This window comes from Morus notabilis, unplaced genomic scaffold (genome assembly GCF_000414095.1).
Source record: "Morus notabilis unplaced genomic scaffold, ASM41409v2 Scaffold266, whole genome shotgun sequence".
NCBI classification, from domain to species: Eukaryota; Viridiplantae; Streptophyta; class Magnoliopsida; order Rosales; family Moraceae; genus Morus; species Morus notabilis.
The window spans coordinates 77594-90093 of NW_010358660.1; the positions used below are offsets into that span (position 1 = coordinate 77594).

Sequence of the window (12500 nt, forward strand, 5' to 3'; positions counted from 1 at the left end):
TGTACATCAAGGATTGGGACCGTTCGACCAACACCTTACACGATACAATCTACCTGCAAACCAAGAATGGATCGACGAATTTAATAGATTAACTTTTAATTTTCAAGACGATCCTCCTTCTGCTTCAAATTAAATTTTATTATTCTAATTTGTAAATATTTATTTACTTTGTAATTTCTAATTTGTATAGTGTTTATTGTAATTTGTAATCTTGTATAGACTTTGTAAGTTCGTCAAATTTGTAATTCGTCCCACAATGATTGCACTCTTTTTTCCTTACCAAGTTTTTATCCCAATTGGGTTTTTCTTGGTAAGGTTTTTAACAAGGCAATCGTGAATTACAAATTTAAAAAATCAATGAAGTAATTTGTTTTTATATAGTTCGTGTGTTCATTTTAAATTTTAAATTGTAATATACATATTGTAATTATACAAATTATTACAAATACTTATTACTTATTATACAACATAAAAATATAATATAAAAAAAAAAATCGGGCAGCTGGTTGGGCATCGGGCAGCCCGACCGGGCACGGGCAAGCATCCTCTGCCCGAAGCCCGTCCATGGGCAATGTTCGGGTCGGGTCGGGCAGCCCAAATTTTTAGGCATTTCGGGTTCGGTCATCGGGCAAAAATTCAGACTTTTCGGTGATCACGGGCAGCCCGTCCAAAGTTTCAGCACTGAGTTAGTTATTGTTATTAAAACTTCCGATGACATGACATAGGTGTAATAATACTATAAGTATCGAATTAAATTGAAATAATGGGTGTGAAAAGAAAAATAGAATGGTGAAGAATTAATAATTACATAAACATAGTTATGGGTAATTTTAGACTAATAAGGGTGTGTAAAAAGTAAATTTTATTATTTTAAAATTACGCGAGGCTTCTATTTAGAAGGGGGTATAAAGAGAAAAAGAGAGTGTGTAAATAGACGCATTCTTTTACATTTAGTTTCTATGAAAATCTCAGATGTTATGCGATTGGGACGTAATTTTCCTATGCAATTGGGACGTGATTTTCCTATTAAAATATAAAAATTCTTGTCACTTTTATTATTTTACTATTAGAGGCCAAAATGATGGAAAAATAAAAATGTAGGCAGTAATTTATTAAAATTAAAAATGAACTGTTAAAGTGACACAATACTTAAGGCTAATAATTTGGGTCACGATACTATAATACGACTTGAAACCTAGAAGAAATTAAAGGGTTTGAGTTTGCTTTAAATGAGTCTCAATCAAACGGGTCGAGCCCATCATACACGATTAAATAAATGGTCAACACGACATGAATCTACAATAACCCGTTTATTAAACGTGTCATAAATATGTTGACAGAAATACGACATATTATGAACCCATTTATAAGATGTTTCATAAACATATGTAAAAATTGATATGGTTTTATTGTGTCTAATTGTTGTTTACTATTTTAGTACTTTATTTTGTTGTTTTAAGTTTACTATTTTGTAAAGTTGCTGATTTTTTAATTTCTTTTAATTTTTTTTAGCTTAAAAAATGGATTTCAGGTTAACACGAATATTTGCTCATTTAGTAAATAGGCTGGTCATATCATATTTGTGTCAATCCTTTAATTAAAGAGTCAGTGTTTGAGTTTTATCTTTTGACACAATTATTAATTGAATTTGATGTGTCAAGAATTATAGTGTCAGCTTAGAAGCATAGCACGATATGAACCCAACACAACAATAAGAATTGTCAATCCTAGCAATACTCATATAATTCATTTACCAACACCGTTAATAACTTCCTTTTTTTTAATATTTACTTTTTTACGCCTTATATTTTAAGTTTAACAAAAAATGACTTTGTATTTTGTATGTTCTTGAAATTACACCTCTAAATTTCAAATCCATAATAAATTTATACTTTTTTAATTTTTAGGTGAACTTGTAATAGAACACTAACTACCATATTACGCTTTACAACTTTGCTTGAAAGTACAATTCCTATGATTTTTTTTCTTTGTTTTTTAAACAGTATGTCTTATTCTTTCTTTTTTTTGTTACAAGATTATTTTAAACTGCAATAGTTAAACTTATTAATTTATTAATAAAATCTTGAGAACATAATGTAGGGTTATTTTTTTAAAAAGATTTTTTAATACGCTTTACGTATTAATAAGTCGATTTTTTTTTATCTGTTAAATTTATATATTTTTTTTATTTTTATGTGTAACCTATCATGTGGTAACGTACTGAAAGATTTTTTTTTTTTTTTAATAAACTCAAAGTACAAGACAAAATTGAGAATAACCATTACCCTTAACGGCAAAACCTCCTCTTTTTATTTTCTTTTATTATTATTTTTGGCTGTTCTTTTGTTGGATATTTTTAATTTTCTTCCTTCCCGGTTCAATTTTCGAGAGAGAGAGAGAGAGAGAGAGAGTACTAGTCTGAGGTGAACTAGGAACTTGGAAATCCATCCATAATATTTCCCGTGTTCGTGTCATTGTTCTGACAAAGACCAATCTTTCTCGTTCAATAACTTTAGAATTTATCCATTTCTCAAAACAAATGTTTGCGAAGCTTCAGTTAGATACTCATACCGGTTGCTTCCCACTTCTGGGTTCGACCAAGATTCTGCCCAAAACAGGTGGAGTCTCGGTTTCTCCTATCGAAAAGCTCGAACCCATTAACAAAGACCGAAGAAAACACAAACACAGACTTCTTCAAACAAAACCCATCATTCGTGATAGAACAACAAATGGCGGTCTTGTTCACGACCCCGCGTCGAAGAAACACAGTTTGGTTGAAAACCCAGATGGAGAAAAGAGAGAAAAGTCTTGGGATAGTGACGGAATTGCGAAGAATAGAGTTTCTGGCTCGGGAGTGAAGAGAGAATTTGCGGTTAAGAAAGTGCACACCAAGTGTTCGACGAAATGGGTGTCATATGGGGGGTGTATTCCGGCGATTTTTCAGGCGTTGGAGGAGGTTAAGGACTTGGACGAGGCTTTCAAGCCGTGGGAGGATAATCTTAACAACAAGGAAAGGAGCATTATTTTGAAAGAGCAGGCGAGTTGTGAGAGAGCTTTGGAGATCTTTGAGTGGTTCAAGAGGAAAGGTTGTTATGAACTGAATGTCATTCACTACAACATTATGCTCAGGACTCTCGGGAAAGCGAGGAAGTGGGGCCGTGTCGAGGGTCTTTGGGAAGAAATGAGTGTCAAGGGAATTGCGCCGATTAATTCGACTTATGGAACTTTGATCGATGTTTATAGCAAAGGCGGGCTTAAGAAGGAAGCGCTTGTTTGGTTAGCGAAAATGAACGAGCAAGGAATGGAACCCGATGAGGTTACTATGGGAATTGTTGTTCAGATGTATAAGAAGGCAGGGGAGTTTCAGAAAGCCGAGGACTTTTTCAAGAAGTGGTCACTCGGTGAAGTTTTGAGAAAAGAAGGTGATGCTATGAATGGTACCACTAAAGTGGAGGGTGCCTTGAATTCCAATGTTTGTTTAAGCTCGCACACGTATAACATGTTGATCGACACGTATGGGAAAGCTGGGCAACTCAAGGAAGCGTCTGAAGTGTTTGCACAGATGCTTAGAGAAGGGAAAGCACCAACAACAGTTACTTTCAATACTATGATTCACATTTGTGGGAACAATGGTCAACTTGAAGAAGTGAATTCGCTTATGCGGAAGATGGAAGAGCTTCGGTGTCCGCCCGACACAAGAACATATAATATTCTAATTTCCCTGCACGCTAAGCACGATAATATAAACATGGCAACAAACTACTTTAGAAAGATGAAAGAGGCCTCCCTGGAGCCAGACCTTGTGAGTTACCGTACGCTCTTGTATGCATACTCAATAAGACAGATGGTTCACGAAGCAGAAGACCTTATAGCGGAAACAGATTGCAGAGGCCTTGAGATCGATGAGTACACCCAATCAGCTCTTACGAGGATGTATATAGAAGCTGGAAACCTTGAAAAATCATGGTTATGGTTCAGAAGGTTTCACCTCGCAGGCAATATGACGTCCGAGTGCTATTCTGCCAACATCGATGCATACGGAGAGCGTGGGCATATCCGTGAAGCTGAGAATGTTTTCCGTTGTTGCCAAGAAGGGAATAAGTTAAGCGTGCTCGAGTTCAATGTTATGATTAAAGCTTACGGGTTAGCAAAGTGCTATCATCAAGCGTGCGAGTTGTTTGATAGTATGGAGCGTCACGGTGTATTTCCAGACAAATGTAGCTATAGTTCTCTCGTACAAATTTTGGCTAGTGCTGACATGCCACATGAAGCGAAATCTTATTTGAGAAAGATGCAAGATTCGGGTTTGGTAAGGGATTGCATCCCATATTGCACCGTGATATCAAGCTTTGTAAAATTGGGTCGATTGGAAATGGCGGAGGGACTTTATAAAGAGATGGTTGGATTTGATGTGCAGCCTGATGTTATAGTCTTTGGAATATTGATAAATGCTTTTGCTGATGTTGGTTGTGTCAAAGAAGCTCTTGGCTATGTTGATGCAATGAAAAAGGCTGGTTTACCCGGAAACACGGTGATATACAACTCCTTGATCAAGCTCTACACAAAAGTTGGCTTCTTGAAAGAAGCACAAGAAACGTATAAACTTCTCCAATCATCAGAAGAGGGTCCTGCCGTATATTCCTCGAATTGTATGATTGATCTTTACAGCGAGCGGTCTATGGTTCAACCAGCGGAAGAAATCTTTGAGAGCTTGAAAAGAAAGAGGGCTGCAAACGAGTTTACATTTGCAATGATGTTGTGCATGTACAAGAAACTTGGGAGGTTTGAGGAGGCCATAGCAATTGCAAGGCAAATGAGAGAACAAGGGCTCTTGACTGATTTGCTGAGTTACAATAATATTCTTGGATTGTATGCCATGTGTGGAAGATTTAAGGATGTGGTAGCAACTTTCAACGAAATGATAGAAGCTTCCGTTGAACCAGATGATTGTACACTCAAATCTCTTGCTGTTGTTCTGGTGAAATCCGGGGTTCCGAAGAAGGCTGTTGCCAAACTGGAAGTGGAAACGAAGAAGGATGCTCGAAATGGATTGCGGAAATGGGTGTCGGCCCTGTCTTCTGTTGTTGGGGTTGATGATTATGATGCTGTATAGATATTCTCGCTGCGGATTGCATTACTAATGTGTGCCATGGAATTCAATCTGGTGAAACTTCATTGTGGAGAATTTTGAATTTTTTTGAAATGTTTTGTATTCCATAATACAACTTGGAAGGCATAGAAGGAAGAAGAAAAACTTTAACATGAACTTGAATTGAGAGCTAGAGAAGAACACATAGATGGCCTGTTGTATGGTAGGAGATAGACCTGTATAGAGCAGACTTATAGACAATATCCTCATTACCAACCCAAGCACTTTTTATTTTTATTTTTATTTTTCTGATGAAATATTTGTAGTATCCCAAGTACTTGTAGTGTATGTCCTTGCTCCTGAATCGTATATTTGCTTGTACACCCAAATTGTATATCTTAATTATTTAAGGTTGTCATTTTTTCTTGTTCTTATAGTGTATGCTTTTGGGATTTGCTTTTTTACTTGCCTTTTAGGAAGAATAATTTTTTTTTTTTTTTGGCACCATTTTGGACCACTACTTTTTCATAGATATTATTTTTTTTTTAATTTGCTCATGTTACATTATTTATTTATTTATTTTTTCCTCTTGTGTCCTTAATTTTTTTTAGTCCTTCAAATCTGTAGTTCCAAAATGTGAACTGTAGCAAGGCTACAGTAATCAACCAAAGCTTTTTTTTTTGTTTTTGTTGGTTTTTTCTTTTTTACTTTTTTGCTCTTTCTTTTTTTTTTTTTTGCTTTGCCTTTCATATTCTCTTCTTCTTTTTATTTTTCTGTCCCAAAATTTTTATATTTTTCATTCTTGCCCTTTCTTTAAACTTTTTTCCAGCATTTGCCCGATTTATTTTTTTTTCAAATGTTATCATACTTAAATATCTCTCTACTAATGCTGTAAAATATTATTATACCAACAGTTCTCCCCACAATATATAGATATATATATATTGTGTAACTGTCCCATTAAAATAAATTTCTACTTAAAATTGTTTTTAACGGCCTTCTCCAAGTATGCTCTTGACATAATGACTAGACAGAGAGAGAGAGAGAGAGTTGATTTATGCTCTTGACATATTGACTTAAAAAAAAAAAAAAAGAAGACTGTGAGAGAGATATGCATGCGAATGAATTCTGACCAAAAGCGTTAAGGGGAAAAAGAAAAAAATGCGTCAAGAAGCAAGCAGAAGGTATTGGGACAAAGATTTCCTATCCCCACTGAAAATTAAGAGTGCGTTTAGTTCAATAATTCGTGTTATGGTTCGAATTATGATTCGTGATTCACTATAATATTTTCTCTCATAAAAAATACACGTAAATTAAAAATAATTTTAAATTATAATTTTAAATCCATCAACTAAACGTCCTCTAAGTGACGCATAAGCTTAATACCCTCTTATCTTTTACTACTACTTTAGTTATTCTACCTATTGTAATAAGCTATTTGGCACGTGTCGTTCCTTAATCGTTTTGTGGACTTGTGTAATGAGCAGGCTTGTCGATTTTAAGCTTTGTTGCCTTTGGGTTGAACGTTTTGTTAAGAAGCGTTCCTCGGGTGTATAAGGTTTTACTCGACAGCTATTATGCAGCTTTGGTGAATTGAATGAGAAAGAGCTGAAGCTCCCCTTTTCCATTTCCCTTTTATTTCTTAGAATAATTTATTTAATTTGCTTGAAATTCCACTTAGAATCGTGAGGTTCTTGTCTGCTATTGAGGCTTCTACGCTACTAAGACTGCAATTATTTTTCGCCATTATTATCCCAACATCATGAAATGGAATTTCAATCATTAAACACGCATGGCTAAGAGAAATCAGAGATAAGAAAGTCTGCTCAAACTCTGAGTTCTGGTAATGAACTTGGTGTGTACACACACACACACACGATTTATAGACTAGCAAATAAAAAAATAAAAAAAAGCTCCTGTCAAGTCATGCGATAAAATTGCTTTGCATACTTAGGGCCCGTTTAATTCACACACACATAAGATTTATAAACTAGGAAATAAAAAAATAAAAAAAGCTCCTCAAGTCATGCAATAAAATTACTTTGCATACTTAGGGCCCGTTTAGTTCACACACACATAAGATTTATAGACTAGCAAATAAAAAAAGCTCATGTCAAGTCATGCGATGAAATTGCTTTGCATACTTAGGGCCCGTTTAGTTCACTGATTCGAGTTGAGACGTGGCGTTATGTCAGAGCTTTTTACTGTAGTAAAAAAGTTATATGTGATTATTTCTGAGAGTTTTTTATTGTAGTAAAATTCAAATTTTAAACTCGGATCAGTGAAATAAATGATACCTTATTTTTTTTCCACAAGTTGCAGTACACAAAACCATAATACACTTTCTCATCTTACATATTCAAATCCTTTTAAGAAGACGAGCCACCATTTGGTTTGCTAATTTGAATTGTGTGCGTGTTTAGTTGAGTAGTTCAGTTCAGTTTGAACAGGCATGTCTTCTGAATACGCATTTGGTAAGGTCTTTAATTAAAATTAAATGGGTAATTTATTTTGAGTTGTACAGCTCAACTTTGAGTTTATCCCCAGTTTTGTTGCTCAGATTTATCTTCTACAGTGTTTAGTAAGGCCTTTAATTGGAATTGAAAGAACAATTTATTTTAAGTTGAACGTTGAACTCTGAGTTTACCCCCTCAATTTTATTGCTCAGATTTATCCTCTATAGTGTTGTTAAGGCCTTTAATTAGAATTGAATGAGCAATTTATTTCGAGTTGAACGGCTTAGTTCTGAGTTTACCCCTTCAGTTTTACTGCTCATACTTATCTTCTACAGTGTTTGGTAAGGCCTTTAATTAGAATTGAATGGGCAATTTATTTTGAGTTGAATGGCTCAACTCTGAGTTTATCCCCTCAGTTTTGCTGTTCAAACTTATCTTCCACAATGTTTGATAATGCATTTAATTAAAATTGAATGGGCAATTTATTTTGAGTTAAACGACTCAACTCCGAGTTTACCCCTCTCAATTTTGCTACACAGACTTATCTTATACAGTGTTTGGTAAGGCATTTAGTTAGAATTGAATGGGTAATTTATTTTTAGTTGAATGGCTCAATTCTGAATTTATCCCCTCAGTTTTGCTGCTTAGACTGATCTTCTATAGTATTTGGTAAGGCATTTAATTAGAAATGAATGAGCAATTTATTTTGAGTTGAACAACTCAACTCCAAGTTTACCCCCTCAGTTTTGTTGATCAGATTTATCTTCTACAGTGTTTGATAATACCTTTAATTAAAATTGAATGTGTAATTTATTTTGAGTTGAACGGTTCAAATTCTGAGTTTATCCCCCTCAATTTTGCCGTTTAAACTTATCTTTTACAATATTTAATAAGATTTTTTAATTAGAGGGCGTTTAGTTAATGGATTCAGAATCATGATTTAGAATTATTTTCAATTTACGTATATTTTTTATAAAAAAAATATTATAATAAGTCACGAATCATAATTTGACAAGGATCTATGCTCCAAACACACCCCATTTTGGGCTTTGCTCTAACCGAAGCTATTGCATCGTTTGCCCATGATGGCCTTTCTGATCTCATCCGTTTTTCAATCTTAAAGAAATGACTTTGATTTTCTTCTCTTTGATCGATTCCTGCATACAAGGTAGGACAGTAGCTTTACCCGTTGTCAGAATCGATTGAATTGACAATTTATTTTGAGTTGAACGGCAACTCCGAATTTATCCCCTCAATTTTGCTGTTCAGACCTATCTTCTACAGTGTTTACTCGGACAGTTCATATTTTGGCCGCTCTCTCTCTCAAAGATCTGCTGCTCTCCACTCCCTTTTTGACCGTTGTGTCTTCCACTCCCACTACAGCAATTCGCATTCGTCCTCCATAAATCCCCTCAACACTCCTTCTTCAAAAACCCTAGCCCCGTTATCAGAGATTCGCTGCTTCCACAGTAGAAGCGACGTGCTCATCGACGGGATCAAACACGACGGTAGCTTCTTCAGCCTCCTATTTACTTTTGCATGTTCTGAGATTTTGTTGTGAATGTGGATCCATGGTTCTGCGTGATTTCACTATCGTTTGCCCTAATTGAATCCATCTCTACATGTTGTCATCTTGGCTCCATGAGTTTTGATTGTCGTTTTAGACCCCCTACTGTGCTTGCTGTTCTAGTTTGCGTCATTTTTTTTTATCCACTCCCTTCCCTGTTATTAATTTTAGATCCTTTTTAGAGCTATGAAAATGCATAATCGTGCTAAATTTTGACGAAATATACATGCTTAATTACTCTCTTTTAGCAGTAAGACAAACTTGCAGAAATCAATTAGCTAACTTTGTGATGTATTCATTTATTATTCTTATTATTACTATTTTTGCTATAATTCCCCTTTATTATTAGTCATATGTTCTTTCCTTGAAATTCGATTTGTTTGACTATAGATCTTTTTGTTTCGTAACAAGCACTGAAGTTTGGTCCCTTGTGAATGTTTTACTAACTTATTTGCACATCACTTTCTATTATGCGTACCTCCTCTCATATTGTTATTGATTTTGGAATAAATTATTGTACAGTAATCATGGTCTAATATTTTTGTTGTTTTTGGGTAGATGTTAATTTGATTGAACTTATACTAATATGTTGTATTTTCTTTTTCTTTTTCTTTTTTGTTCCCTTTTGGAAAGATGTTATTCTGACTGGCTGCATATTTTTGTTCCCAAAGCTGTAATGATGTTTCGTTGTTGCCTAGTCACATTTGTGTAATGTTATACTTTTATTCTTGTGTACTTTTGTTGCCGGTTTACTCCCTGATGTAGTGCAAAAATTCTTTCGATCTCCTGTCTGTTTACTGTCATCTTAGGGGCCAGTTTGGTATTGATTCTAGGAGCTCAAAAGCACTTATTTAGCCATCTAAAAACCCAAAGAAATGATTCTTGGACAATTTTTTAAGAATTTAAAGCTAAAATCAGAAGCAGTCCTTATGGCACATTAATAAAACTTTCAATATTACCCTATTACCCCTGCTGAATGAAAATAATCCCATTCCCAAAAAAATTTGCTGTTCGCGGTGTCCCTTTCATCTTCGCGGTCTCCTCTCTCTCCCCCAGTCTCCTCTCGGTCTTCCTCTGTGGTTGTTAGGGTTTCCGATCTTCTCCTGCGATTTTCGGATTGGCGGACTCTCTCCTCTCTCTCCTCTCTCTCCTCTCTCTCAGTCTGTGCTCGTTAGGGTTTCTTGATTTCGTCGTTGGATTGTGGGATTACCGGTTGGAGCTCATCAGATCAATAGCCTCTGTAAGTACTCGATTGATCTTCGTTTGTTTCCATTTGGTATGTTTTCTCTCAATTGGGAAGATTTTGGCCTTTTTTTTTCCCTGCTCTGTTTGTCACCTATTTGGGTTATGTTTTGATTGGAATTTCAGATTGCTCTTGGTTATGTTTTCAGATTGATCTTCGTTTGTAGGGATTTAGTTATCTTTTCTCTCGATTGGGAAGATTTTGGCCCCTGTTTTTTTTTCTCTGCTCTGTTTGTCAGCCAGTCGGGTTATGTTTTGATTGGAATTTGAGCTTGCTCTCGGTTATGTTTTTTGATTGATCTTCGTTTGTAGGGATTTGGTAATTTTTTATCGAATGGGAAGATTTTGGTTTAAATGTGTGTGATTCTCTAATTGTTGATTACTAGAGAATTCAGATTTTTGCGCTTTAATAAGAGTTATTTGCATGTAAAATTTAGTTCTTGATAGTGAGATGGCTAAGGATTATAAGCATAAAGATAGTTGATGGTGATAGTTGTAAAATTTATGTTCTTGATAGTCCTTTGCGCCTATATTTTAGGTCTTGATAGTTGATGGTGATTCTCCTTTGTAGTTTATGAATCAGAATGTTTAACTGCTGCTCCATTATTTGGATGCAAGAACTCTTGCAGATTCATCCTAATGCAGTGAAGTTTCGCTCTTGGGGGAATTGAACCAGAGTTCGAAGAAAAGTTAGATAGGATGTTTACAAAAACTATAGCCACAGGAGTGTTTTCCTGGACACCCTCATCTGGTGTGGTTCCATGTGAGCCTGATAAAAATGCAAATGATAAGGAGGCTCTACCTGAAGATGTTGGGAGTAATAGTGAGTCAGATGAACCTATCCCCAGTGAAGGCACACAAGACCCTAAGAAGAAGCGGCAAATTGAGCCACATGAGAGAAAAAATAAGAAAAGCAAGAACAGAAAAGGCAACTTGAAAGTTGTTAGAGTTGCTAAATTGTCTGAACAAATTGATCGCCTTATCGATGTGGTTGAGACTATAAGTACTGAATCATCCATTGCACAAACTGAAGCAGCAAATTGTAGCATTGCAAAAGTTATTGAAGTCCTTGATTCTCTACCTGAATTAGAGATTGGGAGTGAGTTGTATTTTTTTGCTGTCCACTTGTTCTCAGACCAGAATAAGAGAGAGTTATTTATGGCTTTGAAACAACCTGAGTTGAAGCTCAACTGGCTTAAGTTTGAGCACAGGCTAGGATAATCCTCTTAAATTTTCTTTAGTGTGCCTTTAGTAACATGTTCTTTTAGTGTGGTTTTCTTACTTTATGTTTTAGACATTGTTGTTTTATCAATGTTTTAAATATTATTGTACGAAATACCGTATTCTATTTGTATCCATTATCAATGCTATTTTCCATTATTTTAATTGAATTATGTTTAAATGCAGGTTGCTCCGTTGTTAACAGAGATGCCTGACAATAATGATCAACTGCCTTTACAACTATGTAATGATTTGCAATGTTACGACAGATTAGAAGAATCATGAAATATATCTGTGTTTGAAATAGTAGGAATGTTTTAATTCATTTTAGGTTAGGGTGTGGGAAATCGTTCAACACAAGAGCGATTTCAACACTGGTGAAACAGTTATTAGATAATTTGAGTCTGTTCTAGACATTGTCGGTCGTATGAGTATGGATGTTATAAAGCCTGATGATCCAGAGTTTAATGTAGTGCCTCAAGAGATACTAACGGATTGTAGATATATGCCACATTTTAAGGTAAACTCATAGTTAAGTATATGCTTCCTTTCTTATTTATTCATTTTATAAATAAAACTTTCTTCTTTTTAGAATTGTATTGGTATAATAGATGACGTACACGTTCCAGCTACAATACTACTAGAAGATCATGTGCCATTTATTGAAAGAAAGCGTGTGCCAACTCAAAATGTGATGACTGCTTGCGATTTCAGTATGAAATTTATATATGTATATGCAGGTTGAGAAGGTAGTGCCAATGATACAAGAATATTCTTATCAATACTACGTCATGTAGATTTGAAATTTCCAACACCACCAGAAGGTTAAAACCTTGTCTATATTTATGAAATATATGTTATACATTTTACTAATTATTGTGTTTTTATTTCAATAGGTAAATATTATTTGGTTGACGCGGGTTAT

At 35.0% G+C, this 12500-nt stretch overlaps 2 protein-coding genes across 5 annotated transcripts; both read left to right on the forward strand.

Annotated features, from left to right (window-relative positions):
- Positions 1-2398: 2398 nt before the first annotated feature.
- LOC21393578 (pentatricopeptide repeat-containing protein At3g23020) lies at positions 2399-5470 on the forward strand. Its single transcript, XM_010092954.2, has one exon. It carries the CDS (start codon positions 2540-2542, stop codon positions 5111-5113), a length of 2574 nt encoding a protein of 857 aa, XP_010091256.1. The 5' UTR covers positions 2399-2539; the 3' UTR covers positions 5114-5470.
- A 3117-nt stretch (positions 5471-8587) lies between these two features.
- Positions 8588-12198, forward strand: LOC21411485. 4 transcript variants are annotated; one of them, XM_024162266.1, is made up of 3 exons: positions 8588-9053; positions 10984-11453; positions 11762-12198. In XM_024162266.1, the coding sequence occupies exons 2-3, from the start codon at positions 11054-11056 to the stop codon at positions 11788-11790; spliced, it is 429 nt and encodes a 142-aa protein (XP_024018034.1). In that variant the 5' UTR covers positions 8588-9053; positions 10984-11053; the 3' UTR covers positions 11791-12198. The 4 variants fall into 4 exon arrangements, 3 of the variants coding, with proteins under 3 accessions (XP_024018034.1, XP_024018032.1, XP_024018033.1); XR_002901727.1 differs by lacking the exon at positions 10984-11453; XM_024162264.1 differs by lacking the exon at positions 11762-12198 and having other exon boundaries at positions 10984-11708.
- Positions 12199-12500: the final 302 nt, after the last annotated feature.

Bases quoted from the DNA above. Each gene is read 5' to 3' on its own strand.
- LOC21411485 (XM_024162264.1), top strand. From the start codon at position 11,054: ATGTTTACAAAAACTATAGCCACAGGAGTGTTTTCCTGGACACCCTCA.
- LOC21393578 (XM_010092954.2), top strand. From the start codon at position 2,540: ATGTTTGCGAAGCTTCAGTTAGATACTCATACCGGTTGCTTCCCACTT.